Source organism: Penicillium soppii, assembly GCF_028829465.1.
Source record: "Penicillium soppii strain IBT 18220 chromosome Unknown utg000004l, whole genome shotgun sequence".
NCBI classification, from domain to species: Eukaryota; Fungi; Ascomycota; class Eurotiomycetes; order Eurotiales; family Aspergillaceae; genus Penicillium; species Penicillium soppii.
This window is the reverse complement of record NW_026643234.1, coordinates 1,876,345-1,897,001: the sequence shown is the minus strand read 5'-3', so window position 1 is coordinate 1,897,001 and position 20,657 is coordinate 1,876,345. Positions and strand designations below refer to the sequence as shown.

The following is a 20,657-nucleotide window of genomic DNA, read 5'->3' as shown; positions in this document are numbered from 1 at the left end:
ATATTCAAACAACTCTGACTTCACACAAATCTCCTATGAGTCAATAGCAATTTTACGTCGAGGCTCAACTCCAATTACACATTGCTCCTCGACTATGAGCTTTTACACAATGCAACGTCCTGTGACATCATCCGCCACACTCCTCCGCTGGGCAAAGCCCTCGGTTGGACGTCTGCGTACTTTCTCGTCATATGGAAACGCTCACCTCTCCTCCAAACGAGACATGCAAACTCAAACTGCCTACCGCCCTCACTCGCTTCCTTCCTCTTTCCCGCCTCCTCGCAGCAGCGGTGGCGCCGACACCTCCATTTCAGCAGAATTCCCTTCTCTCGACTCACAGCCCACCCAAAGAACATCACAAAACACCGCACCAAACGTGAGTGTACGCGAAAGCGAAGCGCAAAAATCGAGCTCCACCTTCTCCGCTTCTCCGGCCGCACCAAAGACTTCCCCGAAGCCCCGTCGGCCACTTCGGCCAAGGAAGGCCGCTTTGAAATTATCCGCCGTGGCCACCGAACAGCTTCGGAGTTTGATGGATCAGCCAGAACCGAAGTTTATTCGGGTGGGTGTCAAGAACCGTGGCTGCTCGGGTCTTGCTTACCACCTCGAGTATGTGGAGAAGCCGGGAAAGTTCGATGAAATTGTTGAGCAGGACGGTGTGAAGGTTTTGATCGACAGCAAGGCTCTGTTCAGCATCATTGGAAGTGAAATGGACTGGCATGAGGACAAGTTGAGCAGACGATTCGTTTTCCGCAACCCCAATATCAGTAAGTGGTTCCGCACACATTTGCATCCGAGAGATTCAAAATTGACTAACCCATCACTACAGAGGAAGAATGTGGCTGCGGTGAATCTTTCATGGTTTAAGCATGTGCTTAAAGCATTATTTTCATGTGTTTCTTGTACGGACCTCTCGGCGTCTTTCTTACCGGTGCATTGGACGGCGTTTTCAAGAGGGGCTTGGTTATACCACCACTCTTTTGTTTTGAGTACATACGCTTGATATCCAGTCGATACCTTCCATACACTTTCTTTTTTGTTTTCGTCCTGCATTCTCCATCTTTTGGTGGGTTTTGTTTTTCTAGGTTTTTAGGCTTCGTCATAGAGACAGCCTAGAGGCCTCCCCAGGTGGCTTTTGGTTCGGTATTTTGTTTGGCAAGCTCTCACGAGGCTTTGCAGGATCGGCCGGTGTGATATCTATATGTATAGATCAGTCCGATGGATTTGATGATAACATGTGACATACTTACCTCGAAAATTTTCGTAAACAATGACAAATTTATATGATTAAATATGAAATCAACTCATCTCCCAACACCAAGGTCTCTTTTTAATACTAGATAGATTTGCTAGATACAGATATACTCCGTAAAATTGTAGAAAATGGTCTAGATTTCATCACATGACGCCATATCCCAGGCCCGCGGAATGGGGTAAGCACCGACATCTCCAACCTTCAATCCAAGGTTGCTTGTACAGAGCGGCCACCGTTTTGAACAGATACCATTCACATAAAAACAAAGGATTAGCTCTCTGCTTCAGTCAACATGTCCTCGCCCTTTCTATCTCCCTATGCAACGAGCGATCAACCCAACCCACTCCTCATAGCCGTCCGCTTCTCCGCCTCAATACCAGACCTCCAACTCGAGATCTCAGACCCCGAAACCACAACTGGCGCAGGTCTAAAACAACTAATCCGCACCGACCTACCAGAAGACCTCTCATCCCATCGCCTCCGCCTCATCTACGCCGGCCGCGGCTTAGAAGACACAGCCGCCTTATCAATCTCACTTAAGCTCCCACCCTCCCCATCCCGAACTCCTCACCCCGCAGACCCCGACCCCTCAGACAATGGAAAAGGCAAGCAAGCAGTGCGCGACGCCCGCCCACGCCTCTACATCCACTGCTCGATCGGCGACGTTGCGCTCTCAGAAACAGACCTAGCAAGCGAAGCAAGCGTCTCATCTACGATCCTCCTACAGCAGAAGAAGCAGAAATCCCACCCCTCAATAACCACCAACGAACGCTCGCCTCTCTTCCCACCCGGTCCCAGTCCCGGTCATGTCCAGCCCCCGCCTCAGACAACGCCTGCGCCCCGCGGCTTCGACCGCCTCCTCTCGGCGGGCTTCACGGCTGCCGAGGTCACCGCCCTGCGCTCCCAGTTCCTGGCCATGCAGTCTGTTTCCCGCACGCGGGATACTATGCCCAGTGGTGAGCAGCTGAGGGATATGGAGGATCGGTGGATGGATGAGGGGTCGACGGCTGTGCAGGCGCAGGTTGAGGGGGGTGATGATGATGGGGCGGTTGGGACTGGGTCGCGTGGGGCGATAGATGATATGCTGTGGGGGGCTGTCATGGGATTCTTTTGGCCTGTTGGGTGTGCTATGTGGTTGCGAAGGGAGGAGGGGGTTTGGAGTTGGAGGAAAGGGGTTGCTGTTTTTGTGGGTGTCATATTAAATGCTATGTTTGGGGCGATGAGGATTATGGGTTAGTGTTGATGATGATGTCTTCTTTTTTGTCTTATGCGTGAGATACCCCAATTGAAGCATTTTATGACTTTTTAAACTTCGACTGGTTTGTTGTAAACAATTGAATTAGGAGCTTTGGGCTTGAGATCTTGCTGTGTCAAGATTCGCCGGATGCTATCATACAAATATCAAGGATGCAGAAGTTGTATCTCAGTAAGAGCAAAAATAAACATGAATCTAACCCGGTATACAAACGCCTCTGCGTCCTCCGCTAATGGAACTTCCCATAAATAACAGCAAAAATCAAAAGTACCAGAACCGTGATGATAGCAATAGTGATCATCCGATTGGTAGCCATCCTGCGAGCACTTGTTAGCAAAACCCCCAAAACAAACGAAGAAAGGGGACTCAGTACCTACGGGCCATGCCCCTCAAAGTCTTGATACTAGTATCCACATAACCCTCGCTCTGCTGCAAGTTGTTTCTAGCATTGGTGATCTGCTCTCGCTGCTCATACAGCGTCCCGAGTGTCCCACGGGCAATATCTTCCGTGTCCAGCGCGATGCGCTGGCTCTGCTGGAGCCGAGCGGAGCTGCGCTCTAGTCGGTCAGTGCCGGAAAGCAGCTGCTGTCTTTGTTCGAGGTGCTCATCTTGCGGCTCGTCGGTATACCGGTCGCCGAAGAGGGCTTGGCGATCGTCTGAGAGGGACTTCAGCTTGCGCTTGATTTCATCGATGTCGGTTGAGTAGTTGCGGAAGCGGACATTCACTTTTGATCGTGCGGCTGAGGGGATGTTCTGCTTCTCCATGCGCATTTGGTCGAGCTAGATGAGTTTGGATCAGCTGACTGCACTTGCGGGGGATTTGATGTGGCGCATGGAGTCAGTTGGGAGCCTTAGGCTTACCAGTTCTGTCGCTTCGTCGAGTACTGATGTCGCATTGCTGATTGCGGATTTCCGTTGCTCGCCGCTTGCCTCGGCGATCTGGTCCAGCTTCTGGTTCAGATCGGCTTGGACTAGCTTCAGTTCGTTCTCATAGCTGGCGAACATCTCCGAGCCGGCGTCTGTGTCTAGTGGGTTTGACATGGTGCTTGTGGGATTCGTATTGTAGGTGAGGTGTGAGTGAATACAGGGTGTCTGTTGCGGTGATGTGTTGATGTAGGCTCCACCTTTATCTGGGGCGGGTGACAGTGGTTCAAAATAGCGCTAAAGTGGCGGCTCGGCCAACCGATAACCAGCATGCACTTGTCGTTTCTTAGAAACAAAATGAATGGTTTGCAAAATACTAGAGAACAAAGAGAGATGTCTGGAAGTCTCGATAATACTAATAGGTTGAAGGTGTAATTGGACAGGAACGGGTGAGGATGCCAAGTCACACGTGATTTACAGTCGGGGTTGCATTTGCGATACGTAACCATATGCCTAGCCATGTGCACGTAATTAGATGATCTCTACAGGACTGTTTATGGAGGCTGATATCTGGCAATAAATAAGAAATTGAAGTTGATACATAGCATTAACGTAAAACCAGGCCCACACAACTCGATTCGCCTTTTCAACACAAACATCCAAGATAACCTCTTGGTATACAAGATCATGGAACTCTCAAATTAGCAAACTATGACAAGAAGTTGGTGCTATCCTGATCAATGATGATAGCACTTCTCTTGGCATCCAGGAAAAGATCCTCGCACTCGGCAACATCGGCCTCCTCGATTCCAGCGGGGCGACCATTGACACGCGCAAGGATGCTGGCAGGGGTCAACAGCTGCAGGGCGTACCGCAAGCTGACCTTGCTACCGTGTTCGGCAACCTTGTTCAAAGCAGGGTCTGTGATAGTGAGACCTTCGATCTTGGCGCGCAGGCGAATGATGGCCTTGATCTCTTCGGGGGCATAGGGTTGGGTGGGGACGATAAGAAGGCGGGCGAGCAGATCCGGGGGAATACCGTGAGCGGCGCTGATGTCGTCGGTACCACGGATGACTGTGTGGCCACGGTTGGAGGCGAGGATGACAATTGGGGAGATGCTCGATTCGAGGGCGCGATTCAGATATGTGAAGCACTCAATGTCGAGCATGTGAACCTAAAGTAATTGCGTTAGAAATTGAGTTCAATGATGCACATGGTATTTTTTGATTTACCTCATCAATGAAGAGAACACCGGGGACCAACTCTGCGACACCCTGGTCAATGTAGCGGTTGACAACCTTGTTGATCTCCTGGCGCAGCTTGTCCGTGATTTCAGTCTTCTTGGGCTTCATAAGTTGGCCCATCATGCTCATCACATCCTGTCCACCCTGTGGCCGGGCGTTGGCCATATCCAGATCGTGAAGTGTCACATCCTGAACAATCTCCTTCTTCTTGTGCACTTCGCCCTTTGGGACAGGCACATATTCCTCTGCCTCAAGATCAAATTCGGTCGCATAGGCATCGGATCGTCCTACTCGCTTGCATGCTCCGGTGTTTGCTTCAACGTAGATAACGTCTCCGACTGTGACGCGCTCCTTTTGAATAGCTTCGTAAATGCTGGGGTCCAGGCGCAGCTTTTTGGTGCCCTTGGCAGACTTCAACCCAATGATAAGATGACTGATTGTGCGTCCATATCCACCCAGCGGGTTCTCGGTCTCCTCGGGGGTCAACTCTGTGACTTCTCCTTCGTACACTTCCTTTGTTTCGCGAACGCGGAGGCCTGTGATGAGTTAGTTTTGGTTTTAAACTTGGTCCGCTTTCAATCGTGTCGCATTGCATACCAATAGCTCTGCGGAAGTTCTCCATCAATGCTTCGGTCTTCTTAACCTCTGCAGAGTAGATTTCACTGCCAACGATGGGGCAGAAAGGAACCTTGGTTCCTAGCTCCTGTGACACAGCAAGAGCCAAAGCAGTCTTTCCAGTTCCGGGGCCACCAGCAAGTAGTACAGCACGTCCAGCCATCTTCTTTGCCTTGATCAAGTCCACCACGACGCCGCATGCCTGTTGATTGAAACATGTCAGTTACCTCTTTTATCGAATTCTCGAATATGGGCCCTGCTCACCTCACGGGCAGCTCCCTGTCCAATGAATCCATCGCCATTCAGTTCTGGGGTTCCGTCTGAACGAAGTCCTAAGCCGCGAATGTGTGTATGCGCAGCGGTCCTGTTCTCGCGCGAGTTGCCCTTCACTTCACTAATCTGGACCATGATCGTAAGAAATGTGGCCGTTTAGAGCCACGAGTGTCGACGAAAAATGAGTCAATGGGTTGTGAGATCAGAAATTCAAAGAAATCAAAGCTTCAAAGAAATACACCGGATAGAAAAGTGAGGTAACGCGATGGTTCTCAGCGAGATATGCTTCTGGCCGAAATTCGCGAGCAAGGGATCGTCAAATGAGAGGGCGCTTCACCCAGGGCGGTGAACACTCCCCAAATTCTTCCTTCCTTGACCTCTTCTCCGCTTGTTGACCATTTAACGACTGGCGTTCTTGTATTCTCGACGCGCTCTGCGGATACAATATTCTTTGTATACAATGGCAGGCCTACACACAAAGTCAGCCATGGGCGCCCCCTTCTCCTTGGCCGCGGCCTTCCGAAGCCTTTCTATCGCTGCGCCGAAGCGATCTTTCTCAACAACTCCAGCAATCCAGTCGATCCCGAAACTCCCGCCACAAGCCCCAGTCTACCCCTACGGACCAAGCCAATGGTACAAGCAGCAGGATTCTGGTCTGTACGGAGGTGCCACCATCCAATTCGGCAATAAGATCTCCAAAGGACGCAACGAAGGCAAGACACGACGAAGCTGGAAGCCCAACGTGCGCCGGAAGAAGATCGAGAGTGAGGCCCTAGGCCAAGAGCTATTCATCAAGGTCACTCGTCGTGCATTACGCTCAATCAACAAGGCCAAGGGTCTTGACAACTATCTGCTCTCTGACCGTCCAACTCGCATCAAGGAGCTCGGTCCATTCGGCTGGAACCTCCGATACCAGGTCATGCAATCACCGAAGATTCAAGCGCGGTTTGCGAAGGAGCGCAAGAGTCTTGGTGTACCCGAGCCTCCATCACTCGCCGAATTCCTGAAGGCTAAGGAGGCAGAGATAGAACAGAAGATTCAAGAAATTGACATTGACGCAATGACCAAGCCTCGTCGCACGAAGCTACAAGGCCAGAAGTATGGTTCCTTGAACTAGAGAAGCCTAGTCTGTCGGTTTGAATCCTTGAAATGCAAGGAGAATGGACCAGCACGTGTATCACTATTCTGAAGAGCGGTGGACAATTATTTTGGGCACCACGAATTTCGTGCCATCTTCGCACGCTATGATGTTTTTTGTAAAGAAAAAATATGGCGACAGTTTCTCGGTTTGGTGCAATCTTTTTTTGACATCTGCATATTGGGTCTTCTATGTACTTATACTCCAATCTTATATCGTTTTCACTTCCTAAGTCGTTTCAAGTCATTGCCCTCTTTTGCTGTGGCATTACGAGAAGTGTCTATCAAATGATTCAGTAGTACATCGAGGTCAAAATTCCGCTGAGCCGAAGAGAAGTGGAAACATGAGCGTCTCGTCATCAATTCCAAAGGTATTCCCATCCCCATTCCCGAGAGAAGGATACGCTTGGGAGTCCATGGCAGCCACAGATCCAGGGTGGCCTGGCTCGCGGAAGAATGGACACTCTGGAGAACACAGATGACCACTCAAGCTCTGAGGAATGGTCTCGTCGTGCGGTGGCACTGCATGATTGAAGTCCTCATTCAAAGCCATAGGGAAATTCTCCGTGATCATCTCGCGAATCATTCGCAGAACACCACGATGCATGATGATTGATGTGAGCAGAGCCATTTGGGACTGAACATAGGAAGCGGACTCCGCGGAGAAGTGTCTTGGTGGAGTGTCTTCGGCCGTTCCATATAGTGGAACTTCTTTAGCCAAGACATCAAAGACATCGCGCAAAGGCTCAGCTTGAACCCACCGCTCAGCTAGGATGGCCAGGGCAGTCGAACAGGCTCGTAACGCTTCTGGGACTTTCCTCGATCGGTAGGCTGGTGTTTGGTGTTGGGGCGGTGTTGCCCAAAAGCAGTAAAGCAGAGTGACGCCTACAGAAACCTGGCTTAAGAGCTGTCGGGTGTCTTGTGTTAGCAGAGAGAGGCAAGAGAGTTCTTATGAAGTACATACACCGGGCCATAGTTGTGCAGTTTGTCGGTCTTTCTGGAAAGTCCTGAATGTCAACGCAATTTGAACACAAGCCGAGACTGATCTATCTCCAAAGCCGTTGCAAACGTTCTCTTTGGTCGGTTGGTGCAACAGGAGGATTGTGTAGTTGTAAGCCATACCAACCCATCGATCACTTGTATAGCTCTTGGAGGCCACATCGCTTAATAGCCCTAATTGGGACCTCCAAGAGTCCAATTCTCCTAACATGTGCTCTCGCCATGTCGTTGTAGCATTGATCTCTTCAAAATCAGACCGCATCATGGTACTGATGATCCGTGACTGAATGCGTCTGCATCGAAATAAGTGGAGGGCTGGTGAGACATGTGTTTTCTGTGCTGGGGTCTCTGTTCGAATACTGCTATCAGATAATCCTTCGCGCTGAAGGTCTGCATCTGCGACATTTGAGAATAGCTATAGCTGTTTAGTACTTCTGGCGTCCTTTGGGTGTATAAAATGGATGGGCACAAAGTCGGATGACCTACTTCCACGCTAATATGTTCATCGATGATATTGTTGGGAATGTGATAAATCCAACTGATGAATCGGTCCAGAGCATAAGCTGACCAAAACACTCGACGACGAGTTTGGACCTCCAAAGAGAACGCGGGATTTAATAATTTCGGCTCGCTCTCGGCCAGATGGAGTTGAGCCATAACACAATATCTCATCATAGCAGAGACAATTGTGACAATCATCTGTGACGATGGAGAGTGAAGCGCGTGTAGGGTCAAAAGAAGATATGCCTGAGCATGTAGAACGGGATCGGGGTGCGCAAAAACGCGAGGAAGATATTGCATTGCGTTGTTATATAAAGACTAAAACACGAGTTTAGTCTTTCAATACTTCGAACATTTGTGTTCAATCTGAACTTACCTGAGAGGTGGCAATATCACTGACAGAGACACGGGGCGTTAAAAGTAAAGCAACAGCATGCACCTAGTACAATCCAAAAGTTAGCACCAGTTATAAGATGGAATGAACAAGATTGCTTCGTACCATAGTCACAAAATAATCCTTCCATGAATACTGTTGACGGTTGGTCCTATCCATCTGCGAATGAGTTTTCCACGATTCATACCAGCCGAGGAAAGTATCCAGATGAAGGAACGGATATCGCGGATTGACTCGTTCAAGATAAACATGGACTAATCGATCAGATACCTCCTCTGAAATCTGCAGAGAACGATCTGTGGGAGATCGTTGATTTGTTAGCGGAGACAAAATCGAGGCACTTGAACTATCATCCTGCATTGCAAGCAGCCCGACGGAACCAGCACTTGTCAGAGTGGCTAGCATTCCAATCAATAAGCTAGTTTGTCCACATTGACCCTGAGAATCTGGATATTCTTCCACGGGACTGGCGATTCGGAAGGACAATGATGGGCGTGGGGCAGTAGATTCCAGCACAGGATGCTGTGCTGTGCTTGGGGTTGACGGAGCTTCCTCTCGCACTGTAATGGAAGGTGTTGGCCTTCTCAAGATATGTATGTCCTGAAAGCTGGTGTTTGGTTCATGCTCTAGGTTGGTCCTTTCGAAAGGCCTCTTCCTAGACAATGTTCCATCGCCCCTTCGGTATGGGGTTTCCTGTGCAGTTGTCTGCCGGCTGGCTGAGAGATTTTCTGGTATTCCATCCGAAAGTTGAGACTCGAGGTCTATAATTCGTTCCTCAAGAGCCCTGGCATATCTAAAGCTACAGTAAGCAGCATACTCACAACGCCGACGGTTCGCCTTACTCGGTACTGATACGGGCCTTTCGGGCCGCCGGCTCCCTTGATACGCATTCTATCAAAAGTTAGATGACAGCTTGTTCAGTCTGAAATTGGGCACTTGCCTTTTCCAGCCGTGGTACAATTATCACACGGTCTGTTGTCGGTACACTGGTCCCAGTTAGTTCATGTACAAGACTGAAGCCAACCTTGGGAGTGGTATATTCACTTTTTGCTTCCTTGATCGACATCGTTTACAAGCCAATGCTTTCTGTCGCTTGTTGTGTGCTGATGCCCTGCTTCTTTCCATTCGGATTCGGCGTTTGATAATCCATTACATTGGTATATCGGACCATAATGTCCGACGGGTGCTATATTTTCGGTCCACGTGACTCCAGATAGCACCACAAAAAGGCAATGAGATGTCAAAAAAGACGGTGTTTATTACTAGATTCTATTTGAAAATGTGGTATCGAGATGTAGGTTTAACTGTATTCAAGACTAAGTCTTAAGTCCTGATGAAAACACCATCAAGTGCCCAGGCCATCGGCCGATCAAAGTCCGTCGGAGGTTACAGTGTCCGAATTGAATACTTACTCAACGTAACAATTTATTTCGCCTCATTTAATACTCACTTTTCAAACAATTTACCTCAAGAAAGACAACTTCTATTATGCCTCAAAAAATTACTGTCGCAGCGGCACAAGCCCGAACTCTTTCTACACTTGAGTCAACCCTCGCCGCTCTCAAGCAAACTACCCAGTATGCAGCTTCAAAGGGTGTTCATCTTCTGCTATTTCCAGAAGCGTATCTAGGAGGATACCCTCGCACCTGTGACTTTGGAACTGCTGTTGGCGCACGTGCTCCTTATGGCCGGGATCAATTCCTTGAATACTTCCGCGCAGCCGTCGACCTGGGCGATACACCCGCCGGAGCGGGTGATGACTGGGTGGAGCGCAAGCTTCCCGTTGCTAAAGGCCGAAACCGCCGGGGTGATGGTACAAGAGAGTTCCTCGAACAGGTATCCCGAGAAACGGGTGTCTTCATCGCAACTGGATTGATTGAAAAGGCTGGTGGCAGCTTGTATTGTTCTGCCGTGTATGTCGATCCATTGCGGGGTATTCTGGGGAAGAGACGAAAGGTGATGCCGGTAAGTCATGCGAATTCATTGGTTCTTTTGGGACAATTTGGCATCTGGTTTTGACCATAACGAATTTTTTTTTCAACAAAATAGACTGACACTGGTTTGAAATTTGTGGAACAGACTGGCTCGGAGCGTCTTGTCTGGGCTCAAGGATCTCCGTCCACCCTGAAGGCTATCACTACTGAGCTCAATGGAGTCAAGCTCACTATCGCTGCCGCTATTTGTTGGGAGAGTTTTATGCCTTTGCTTCGCCAAAGTCTTTATTCGCAAAATGTGAACATTTACCTCGCCCCGACAGCTGACAGTCGTGATACTTGGCTGCCTCTCATGCGTACTATCGGCGGCGAAGGCCGCACTTTTGTGCTCTCATGCAATCAATGCGTACGGTACAATGAATTGCCGTCCTGGATTACTGAGCAAGAAAAGGATTCGCAAGGTAAGGAACACATGACATCCCATGATGCTTTCTATTCTCAGGCATAGACTACTATCAAAGCTGCTTTTTTATTGTATAAAATAACTAATCTCCCTACAGAGCCTTCACTTCGCTACATCTCGCGGGGTGGTTCTTGCATCGTCGGACCTCTTGGCGAGGTTGTGGCTGAGCCAATTTGGGAAGTCAGCACTGATGACGCAACAGATGAATCCAGCATTGGAAAAGGGCTCGTGATTTCCGAGATCGACTTGGAGGATTGTGAGCGCGGCAGACTTGACATGGACGTTGCGGGAAGCTATTCAAGGAACGATGCATTCCAGTTGACAGTCGATGGGCTTGACCTGAACCCTCCTCCTTTTTGAAGTGAGAAATCTTACAATCAAGCCCTTGAAAGAGACGGCTTGTCGGGTCAAACAAGCCCAAAGGTCGAGGAAAGAATCAACAATAGTATCAGTGATGCCATGTAAAGAAGCATTGGATCAAGAGATTGTCTTTGTACCAAAGGTACTGTATTGTACTAGCTTATCGTGTTTCAGAGCCTTAGGAGTGTACACAATATGTCCACATGTGTAGTTCTTTATTTGCGTGGGTCTCTCAATCGATCTATACATGTATGTAGATTCTGCAGAAAATGGATACAAACTACAGCTCTTTGTTCTTTTCCTTGTCTCGTGGGGGGAAAAAAGTAAGTCCCAGGAGCCAATCACCAATTAAAATCAAAAATATCCAAAGAATTCCAGACCAAACGGTTTGACTGGATGCGGGTAGATCTGATGGAAGCTTGGATGGAATGCGCGCAGAAGGGCCGGATTCGGACAGCGTCTCAGGTTGATCTTCATACCCGCGTCGATCATCAATCTTCACAACTCTTTTTCTCTCAACTCCTATGCTTTCTATTTGATACATTCTCTTAACATGATTTAATCTTTTAATCAAATTGTCCCTTGTAACGTTTCACAGCGCCAGGGACATGCAATTCGCATTACCTCCGCGGCGCAGCCCGCACCCTTTGCCTATTGCCCGTTCCTCTCGAATGCCAACCTACCGCAGGAAGCAGCTCAAGTCGGTCGCTGTTTTAGCATTCGCAATACTAGCACTTCTATACATCGTTCACCACCTCTACTCCACATCCTCGTTTGTTGTGGCTTCAGCGAGCACTTCGGGGGTTGTCATCGTCACATTACTAGACCGCCACCGGTTCAGTGAAAGCTACGTCAAAAAGATTGTCGCCAACAGGGAAGACTATGCCAAGCGTCACGGTAAGGATTTCGGATATAGCCTACCTGAATTCGAGTCCGATCTAATCTCTTTGGTGAATAGGCTATACAAACTTCTTCGCGAATGTGTCCGACTATGACGACGCTGTCGGCGAGTCCCCTAAGAGCTGGGCTGTCGCACCAGCCGTTCGCCATGCCATGGCTCAGCATCCTCACGCGGCCTATTTTTTCAACCTAAGCCCTCACTCACTGATCATGAATCCGACCAAATCTCTCAAATCTCATTTGCTTGATAAGGGACGGCTTGAAGAGTTGATGATGAAGGACGTTCCCGTTGTGCCGCCGGACAGCATAATTAAGACGTTCGCTCATCAAAAGGAGAAAGATGTCGACCTGATCATCACTCAAGACAAGGAAGACCTCAATCCCGGAAGCTTTATTCTCAGAAGTGGAGAATTCGCCCGCTTTTTCCTAGATGTGTGGTTCGACCCTCTATTCCGAAACTACAACTTTGCCAAGGCTGAAACTCATGGATTGGTAAGATACAATGTTATTTCAAAATTGGACTCTAGTTCTGACTCTGGTTCTTATAGGACCACATCATGCAGTGGCATCCGACTGTCCTAGCTCGAACCGCTTTGGTGCCCCAGCGAGTCATAAGCTCATACAGTAAGGGCTCCCCAAGAGCCTCCTCAGACGGCACATACAAAGAGGGTGATCTGGTGATCCAGTTCCGTGGATGTGAGGACACGGAGGGCCGTGACTGCGAACAAGAGCTGGAGCCATACTACAAAGCATGGCAGAAGGTGGTCAAGAGTAACTAGACATTCCGCGTACCCGGAAGGTAGTTTTAGGGGTAGGCTATAAGCATTAATTGGGGAGCGGGGGATGGCGTTTTTGTTGGTGTCTTGTTCTTGTATAATGTTCTGGGTCTGATTGGCTTTTGGGCATGGAGACCTCAACATATGGCGTATCTTTGGTTTACATTGGCGTGCATAGCTGCAAAAGGAACACGACAATCATTTTATTTTTATGTCCATTGCAGAATAATACATCGCTTGATGATATCAGCAATTAGTGAGTAGTATATATCGTAATATTGCAACAATCGATGATGATTGAAGAGTCACATGGGACTTCCAACCTTCTTTTAATCCATCAACCAAGGCAATCTATTGCCTTGGTATAGCCTTCCTCGTCTTCTCCGCGCACCAAACTACATCTTAGCGCCATCATGGATGACATATGGGGCTACCAAATGCCAATCCGAGCCATATCATTTTACCCACCCTCTAAGCGAGACCAGGGAAGATGACAGCCCGCTTCTTCTTGTACTTATCACCGAACTCCTTGCGATACCGCTTCTCCTTCTTCCAGGCCCAGCTCCACATCTGCGCACCGCCAACAAACGTGAAGAACAGCACACTCCAGTTCAACTGGCTGACCAAGAAGACACCCAACCAAGCGAGAATTTCAAAGAAGTAGTTAGGGCAAGTAACAAGACTGAAGCCAAACCCAGACGGAATGCCACGGTCGGTGGTACCAGGGCGGCGCAGACCACGCAGGATATAGTGCGCGTTCAGGTTCGCCAGCTCACCAAAGACAAAGATTGCCAGACCAGCATACACAAGCGCTTTGTTTGGGTTGCTGGTTGCGGCAGTGGCATCCGGGCGGAACACCCAGTAGGCGATGTTGAAACCGGCCAGAACCCAGTAGTGGGCGCTGTTCTTGACGATGTTGCGGGCGGGCATGGTGGCGCTGCTGAAGCGATGCACGAAGATCGTCTCGAACTCACGCTTGAGGAAGTGTACGCTGAGAAGGGCGCAGACGAGGAGCTGGGTGTCGGAGGGAGCGGGGACCTTGTCGAAGTTGAAGTATAGCAGAGGTCGGAGCGGGAAGAGGAACAGAGCGGGGATTAGGAGTGGGCCTAGATATTCGATGATGAAGACTGTGCGCCAGGCAATTTGGGGACCTGGAGATGTCATGCATTAGCTTTTTGATGCCCGTTGTTGCCGGTGCTGAGGGGCTTGGTCTGGGTTGTTGATGTGGGGTATGAACGCACCGAGATCCTTGACGTGAATCACGCTCGATTCGCGCAGACCAATGTCATCGATAGTGGTGGTGTTCGAGTTGGGGACTACGCTGCCGTCGCTGCCCTTTGTGATTCTCAACCGGTGGACTGAGAAGCCGGATGCTGCGGAGAAAGCAGTGTACAATTCCTCGCTGCTGGCATTGAGAGAGATCTCAACTTCCTTGGGCAGCTTGCGGATGGGTTTTCCTGCGCTGAAATTAGCAATGTGTCTTTATATCTATACTCGCAGTAGTTCCTCCGAGAGCTTTGGGGTAAATAGCAGCTACATGTGTAACATACCCCTTGGCTGAACGACGAGCGTGATGGTTCCTGCCGCCATAGTGCTATAAGTCCAGGTCAAACGAGTTTCAACGCTTGGATTATGCTAACAGAAGCCCTTGTCGAGAACTCGTTGAGATTGCAATTGACAAGAAATTGTGCAGTCCCAACACTTCAATAATTGGGCCTCGGTTGACATCACGTGTTGACACCTGAGGCCACCATATGATATTTGGGGCCGTTTGATCAAATTCCTAGTTTACCTTGGCAGCTTACTCTGGACAAGAGCATGTCGGTCATATATTGTTATGTCGTAAGATATAATTCACTCGGTGATTCAGCCCTGGAGCGCATGGCGATGCTGCCTGGATGAAGCCTCCTAGGCTACCTCTTAACCTTAGAGTGGACCAACCTATCCAATGGCATTTGGCCATTTTCTGTCCAATGCACACAACTTGTATTTGTCCATGCCTCTCTGGAAACTTTGAATGCCATCATTCACTGAAATGGCAAAGGTTATATAGACTGATCTGGCCTCGGTCCTGTCAGCTGAAGCACGGCTTCGGAGGCTAAAAACAGACCAACGTGCTTGCGAGGCGCATCGTAGCGGGGCACAAAAGCAACAATTAAGGCTGTGCTATGTCGTGGGCAGCTGAACTGAGAAAATGCATCCTAGAGGCCTTGTCGTATTAATTAATAACGAATCAGAATTGAATCACCTCGCCCCGCTAGGTCTCAGTTCCATGTTAAACGGTTAGTCCGGCCGAACGACATCGCCAATCAACGCCTCAGCCGTGACAAATTCTGAGCCTCCTATGGGGTTCCTGTCTGCCATTATTATTATTTTTTCTAAAAACAAAAGTTATACAATGTTTTGCAAAGACGGGACTAAAAGTCTGAGCGCACCGTAGATCTTCAGGTCCGCTCATTTGATTGCGGACATTGCCCCAATCACATTGTTCTTACCACATCTTTTCTTTGATATGAATTGTGCCTGAATATGACTGCGCTAGCAGAGGCCAGATATACCAAATTCTCATCCTTTGAGTAAATTTTTAGGCCCTCGTATTTCGGGACATCCGCTTCGAGCCGTTGATTCAATGGTCAATAGCCGGGCTTACCTTGACAGGGGTATAGCATGCGCGAATCAGAGACATTTGATTGCTCACTGCCAGTGGGGCGTTCGTCTTCTCCATGGTATCCACTATAACGCACTAAGAATGACTGGAGTAGACTGGACGATAGGGTGATTTCAGCCGTACGCTATGCCTAGGTGCTCGGCTGATGGCTCTATCGGATTACTCCGCGATCCCACGGTAGGGTTATAATAATGTCCTATCCCATTTCCCCCGACTTGGTCGCCTGATGATTTACTTATTCTTCTCATACCTCCTGCTGTCTTTGTCGGTTGTGTTGATCTTCTGCTGCTGCTTCCCTATATACATCCTAGCGACGCTAAGGTGAAGTGACTTGAACTCTTGACCTTATTTTCTTTGCTATATCCAGCTGTGCTACAAATAGTAAGTTACCTGCCCCTTGATGTATCACTTGGTTCCATGTTCTTTGTTTTATATGTTCTACTTTGCACCAGGTCGGACAATGCTCGGCCTCGGTTCGAGGTTTCCAAAACCTTGACTTACAAATATACCCGACTCACGCTCAATGGCATACTAACATACTCTGTATAGTCCTTGAATTTACCCCGTGCTGTCCTATTGTATTATATCGTCTCTGTTCACAATGGCTGAAAATGACACAAACATCAACGGCAAGATCGCCCAGGTTGAGCAAGTTGTGGCTGCTGCCTTGCGGCCTCTACCCACTCAAACTGGCGATGGAAGTTATGTACAGACGCCAGTTGTGACAGGTCTTGCCAAAGACCTGCTTCATTTTGATCTGAAAGATGCCAAAACTTTGGCTGAGTTAGCCAAATCGGCTGTCACTGGCGAGGCCGTCAACGACAGGGAGTATATAATGGAGCGTGTGATTCAGGTTTGTTATTTATGCAATTCGATTGACTATTCAGGCATACTAACTCTTCTGCAGCTTGCTGCTGGACTCCCTTCTACATCCCGAAATGCCAAGGAGCTCACCAATACATTTCTCAACCAATTGTGGGGTGATCTAGAGCACCCGCCTATCTCGTGAGTATTCTCTCGCAATAGAGGAAACTATGTGACTGACATGTAGCATAGCTATCTTGGACGTGATGCTGCCTATCGAAAGGCCGATGGATCTGGAAATGTATGATTTGACCCGTGCGGTACCTGAATTACCTGCTAACTTGATGTTAGAATTATTTCTGGCCTCAAATTGGAGCTGCTAACACTCCCTATGCACGGTCTGTCCGGCCAAAGACCATGCAACCTGCTGCTCTTCCAGAGCCGGAGGCCCTTTTCGATAGTCTCCTGGCTCGGAAAGAGTATAAGGAACACCCGAACAAGATTTCTAGCGTGCTGTTCTACCTTGCTTCTATCATCATTCATGGTAAGCTCTTTTTCTCTCGTTCGAACGTCTCGAGTTGCCTGAAATAATGAATTAACTTCGATCAGACCTCTTTCAGACGGATCCTCGGGATAATACAAAGTCGTTAAGTTCCTCATATCTGGATTTAGCTCCCCTCTATGGAAACAATCAGAAAGAGCAGGATTCCGTGAGAACATTCAAGGAAGGAAAACTGAAGCCAGACTGCTTCTCCACCAAACGAATTCTGGGATTTCCCCCAGGCGTGGGAGTACTTCTCATTATGTTCAACCGTTTCCACAACTCTGTTGTCGCACAGTTGGCAGCTATCAATGAAGGTGGACGTTTCACAAAGCCTGACGAGTCTAATGCTGAGGCCTACGCCACCTGGGATAACGACCTCTTCCAGACTGCACGCCTGGTCACCTGTGGTCTGTATGTCAACATTATTCTAAAGGACTATGTCCGAACAATCCTCAACGTCAACCGAACCGACAGTGTCTGGAGTTTGGATCCCCGCGCAGAAATCAAGGATAGCTTACTTGGCGAGGCTTCTGGGCAGGCTACTGGAAACCAAGTATCAGCCGAGTTCAATCTTGTTTATCGCTGGCATTCTTGTATCTCGGCTCGGGATGAAAAATGGTCAGAAGGTCTGTATCAAGAGCTGTTTGCTGGACAGGATTCAAAAGAAATTAGCCTCCAGCAGTTCGCTCGTGGCCTTGGTCAATGGGAGGCGAAACTCCCAGCAGATCCCCAAGAACGTCCTTTTGCCAAGTTGCAACGCCAAGCAGACGGTACATTCGACGATAACGATTTGGTCAAGATCTTCCAAGAGAGTGTGGAAGATCCTGCAGGTGCCTTTGGTGCTTTGAATGTCCCCGAGGTGTTTAAAAACATCGAAGTTCTCGGCATCAAGCAAGCCCGTTCTTGGAATCTGGCCACCTTGAATGAGTTCCGCCAGTATTTCAGTCTGGCTCCCTACAAAACCTTTGAGGAGATCAACTCAGACCCGTACATCGCCAATCAGTTGAAGCATTTCTACGATCACCCCGACCTCGTGGAGCTCTACCCAGGTCTTGTTGTTGAAGAGGCGAAGCAACCCATGACCCCCGGCAGTGGCCTTTGCACTAACTTTACAACCTCGCGGGCTATTCTTTCAGATGCGGTTGCCTTGGTCCGTGGTGACCGCTTCTACACCGTTGACTTTACCCCGAAGCATCTCACTAATTGGGCATTCAACGAGATCAACAATGACGTGTCTATCGACGGTGGTCAGGTCTTCTACAAGCTGGCTCTCAAAGCCTTCCCCAATCACTTCCGGGGTGACTCTGTTTATGCGCACTTCCCAATGGTTGTGCCAGACGAGAACAAGAAGATCTTGACTAGCCTTGGCCAGGCTAAAATCTACAGTTTTGACCGACCTTTTTTCAAAGCCCCACCCATCTTCATCAATTCCCAATCTGCTTGCGCAGCCATCGCCAATGATCAAGCAAACTTCAAAGTTTTGTGGGGCGAGAAGATCACATTCTTGATGGAGAATAGTGGCCGTCCCTATGGTCGAGACTTTGCCTTGTCAGGCGACCTCCCTGCCAACGCGAATTCCCGGAAGATGATTGGTGCTGCTCTACATCGTGATAAGTGGGAGTCTGAAGTAAGAGCGTTCTATGAGGATATTACTTTGAAACTTCTCGAGCGGAACTCTTTTAAGGTTGCCGGCGTTAACCAGGTTGACATCGTTCGCGATGTTGCTGATCTCGCCCAAGTCCACTTTTGCTCAAGTGTCTTCTCTCTATCTCTAAAAACAGACTCGAACCCACGAGGCGTGTTTAGCGAGCAGGAGCTATACCAGATTTTGGCCGTTATCTTCGCCTGTATCTTCTACGACGTTGATGTGTCGAAGTCTTTCCAACTATGCCAGACTGCTCGCAAGGTTGCACAGTCACTGGGAGAGTTGACACTAGCTAACGTAGAGCTTGTCTCTAAGTCTGGATTCATTGCCAATATCGTGAATCGCCTTCACCGTCATGATATCCTGAGCGACTATGGTGTTCATATGATCCAGCGCCTACTTGACAGCGGATTGCCGGTCAAGGATGTTGTCTGGTCGCATATTCTTCCCACGGCCGGTGCATTAGTTGCCAACCAAGGCCAACTATTCTCCCAGTGTATCGACTATTATCTTTCCGACGAGGCGGCGGAACATCTGGTCGAGATCCAGCGCTTGTCCAGGGAGGATACTCCCGAGGCCGATGAGCTCCTAGTGCGATAGTAAGTATTCATATCCTCGGTGCTTCTTGATGGCCTGTGCTAACTGTTTACAGCTTCATGGAAGGAGCGAGACTTCGGTGCTCAGTGGCGTTGCCACGTGTGGTCGATAAACCGACGGTGATCGAAGACAATGGCGAGAAGGTCATGTTGAAGGCTGGCCAAGAAATTATCTGCAACATGGTAAGACTTTTACATCATTTTCTCTCATTTCTATATGAATGCAGCTCTCTAACAGAACTTCAAATTCTAGGTTCGTGCAGGAAGAGACCCTGTCGCATTCCCCGACCCCGACAAAGTCCGTCTTGACCGTGATATGAGTCTGTACACTCACTTTGGCTACGGTCCTCATCAATGCCTGGGTGTCAAAATGTGTCCTATTGCACTTTCTACTATGCTCAAGGTCCTTGGGCGACTAAACAATGTCCGTCGTGCCCCTGGTCCTCAAGGTCACCTGAAGAAGCTCGATGGACTTGGTGGAATCGCCATGTATATGGATGCCCAGCACAGCAGCTTCTCTCCGTTCCCCATGACCATGAAAATTCAGTGGGATGGAGATCTCCCTGCCAGGACGAAGTAAGCTTGTCATACGTTGAAAGTTCTGGGTGTCATGATATTGCCTTGAAATGTACGTTTGTATTCTTCAACGGTTTTTTGTATATCATTGTGTATGTTGAAAAAAGAGGGGACGTATGTGTTCTCTGGTTTAAGGTGCATTTTATGGCTTGTATCTCTGTAGCTTTCGAACATACATAACTCCTGTCTACCTCTGCCTATCTGGGCTCATAACTCGGACTTATGTCTCGTTCTGTTGCGTGTAACTTTGAAACTTGTCTAACATAGTTTACTATTACTATAGCTGGTAGACTTTGAAGCCTTTTCTCCAAATAAAAAAAAGAAACAGACAGGGAAAGACTGTGTATGTACAAGGTTCGGTGTAAGAGAGATATATATCTCGCAATCATGATTTCAGTGACAGCCAAAACCACTAACATTTCAAGAACGATGAAAACACGCGTTTTTCGCGTCGAATAATACATAAAGCAGCTCCAGCCCAGTTTTTTTTGCAGAGAAAACGCGTTGACTCGCGACAAAAATGAGGTGTACGAGCCTCTGACTATGAGCAAGGGTCTTGATGACAATCGTAGCCTCGGCCCCGACCCTCCCCTTTTTTGCTCAGTGGTCTAGATGGATAAAGCCACAGACATTCTGCTTACAAGTGGATGTTCGAAATTGATCAGCTTCTCTGTGTTTTTTTTTTTAAACCGCGCCAACTCCGAGTTTGCTTGAATGTTGTGTTACAAAAGGACTCACATCATAGGCTGACTAAGTGCTTGGAACAAGGTGACAACTGATGTTACATCAAGTAGATCTGCCTGGAAGCGCAGCTTCCTGCAAAAATTGATGGCATTGGCGCTGTCGAGCAGCTC

The 20,657-nt window shown here is 48.7% G+C and overlaps 10 protein-coding genes across 10 annotated transcripts; 6 read left to right on the top strand and 4 right to left on the bottom strand.

Moving 5' to 3' along the window:
- Positions 1 to 109: 109 nt before the first annotated feature.
- Positions 110 to 867, top strand: isa1 (Fe-binding Fe/S cluster assembly protein ISA1; the record flags this gene model as incomplete). Its single annotated transcript, XM_057239655.1, has 2 exons — positions 110 to 767; positions 830 to 867. The coding sequence occupies 2 exons, from the start codon at positions 110 to 112 to the stop codon at positions 865 to 867; spliced, it is 696 nt and encodes a 231-aa protein (XP_057098950.1).
- Positions 868 to 1,547: 680 nt separating this feature from the next.
- N7529_004127 (DSC3 family protein) lies at positions 1,548 to 2,492 on the top strand (the record flags this gene model as incomplete). Its single annotated transcript, XM_057239654.1, has 1 exon — positions 1,548 to 2,492. One exon carries the CDS (start codon positions 1,548 to 1,550, stop codon positions 2,490 to 2,492), a length of 945 nt encoding a protein of 314 aa, XP_057098949.1.
- A 247-nt stretch (positions 2,493 to 2,739) lies between these two features.
- Positions 2,740 to 3,551, bottom strand: N7529_004126 (v-SNARE protein VTI1; the record flags this gene model as incomplete). Its single annotated transcript, XM_057239653.1, has 3 exons — positions 2,740 to 2,827; positions 2,884 to 3,290; positions 3,372 to 3,551. The coding sequence occupies 3 exons, from the start codon at positions 3,549 to 3,551 to the stop codon at positions 2,740 to 2,742; spliced, it is 675 nt and encodes a 224-aa protein (XP_057098948.1).
- A 532-nt stretch (positions 3,552 to 4,083) lies between these two features.
- Positions 4,084 to 5,641, bottom strand: rvb1 (RuvB family ATP-dependent DNA helicase pontin; the record flags this gene model as incomplete). The annotated part of the gene is made up of 4 exons (XM_057239652.1): positions 4,084 to 4,548; positions 4,607 to 5,154; positions 5,216 to 5,435; positions 5,498 to 5,641. 4 exons carry the CDS (start codon positions 5,639 to 5,641, stop codon positions 4,084 to 4,086), a joined length of 1,377 nt encoding a protein of 458 aa, XP_057098947.1.
- Positions 5,642 to 5,966: 325 nt separating this feature from the next.
- N7529_004124 (mitochondrial 54S ribosomal protein bL28m) lies at positions 5,967 to 6,623 on the top strand (the record flags this gene model as incomplete). The annotated part of the gene is made up of 1 exon (XM_057239651.1): positions 5,967 to 6,623. The coding sequence occupies one exon, from the start codon at positions 5,967 to 5,969 to the stop codon at positions 6,621 to 6,623; it is 657 nt and encodes a 218-aa protein (XP_057098946.1).
- A 330-nt stretch (positions 6,624 to 6,953) lies between these two features.
- N7529_004123 (fungal specific transcription factor domain-containing protein) lies at positions 6,954 to 9,427 on the bottom strand (the record flags this gene model as incomplete). The annotated part of the gene is made up of 6 exons (XM_057239650.1): positions 6,954 to 7,550; positions 7,608 to 8,057; positions 8,129 to 8,461; positions 8,520 to 8,582; positions 8,643 to 9,298; positions 9,355 to 9,427. 6 exons carry the CDS (start codon positions 9,425 to 9,427, stop codon positions 6,954 to 6,956), a joined length of 2,172 nt encoding a protein of 723 aa, XP_057098945.1.
- A 598-nt stretch (positions 9,428 to 10,025) lies between these two features.
- Positions 10,026 to 11,294, top strand: N7529_004122 (nitrilase; the record flags this gene model as incomplete). The annotated part of the gene is made up of 3 exons (XM_057239649.1): positions 10,026 to 10,502; positions 10,587 to 10,932; positions 11,032 to 11,294. The coding sequence occupies 3 exons, from the start codon at positions 10,026 to 10,028 to the stop codon at positions 11,292 to 11,294; spliced, it is 1,086 nt and encodes a 361-aa protein (XP_057098944.1).
- A 608-nt stretch (positions 11,295 to 11,902) lies between these two features.
- N7529_004121 (putative alpha-1,6-mannosyltransferase subunit) lies at positions 11,903 to 12,973 on the top strand (the record flags this gene model as incomplete). Its single annotated transcript, XM_057239648.1, has 3 exons — positions 11,903 to 12,191; positions 12,253 to 12,686; positions 12,743 to 12,973. The coding sequence occupies 3 exons, from the start codon at positions 11,903 to 11,905 to the stop codon at positions 12,971 to 12,973; spliced, it is 954 nt and encodes a 317-aa protein (XP_057098943.1).
- Positions 12,974 to 13,441: 468 nt separating this feature from the next.
- N7529_004120 (trans-2-enoyl-CoA reductase (NADPH) TSC13) lies at positions 13,442 to 14,560 on the bottom strand (the record flags this gene model as incomplete). Its single annotated transcript, XM_057239647.1, has 3 exons — positions 13,442 to 14,121; positions 14,212 to 14,427; positions 14,521 to 14,560. 3 exons carry the CDS (start codon positions 14,558 to 14,560, stop codon positions 13,442 to 13,444), a joined length of 936 nt encoding a protein of 311 aa, XP_057098942.1.
- A 1,679-nt stretch (positions 14,561 to 16,239) lies between these two features.
- N7529_004119 (peroxidase/cytochrome P450 family protein) lies at positions 16,240 to 19,807 on the top strand (the record flags this gene model as incomplete). Its single annotated transcript, XM_057239646.1, has 7 exons — positions 16,240 to 16,491; positions 16,546 to 16,643; positions 16,695 to 16,743; positions 16,794 to 16,986; positions 17,052 to 19,230; positions 19,284 to 19,410; positions 19,481 to 19,807. The coding sequence occupies 7 exons, from the start codon at positions 16,240 to 16,242 to the stop codon at positions 19,805 to 19,807; spliced, it is 3,225 nt and encodes a 1,074-aa protein (XP_057098941.1).
- Between the last annotated feature and the right edge of the window lie 850 nt (positions 19,808 to 20,657).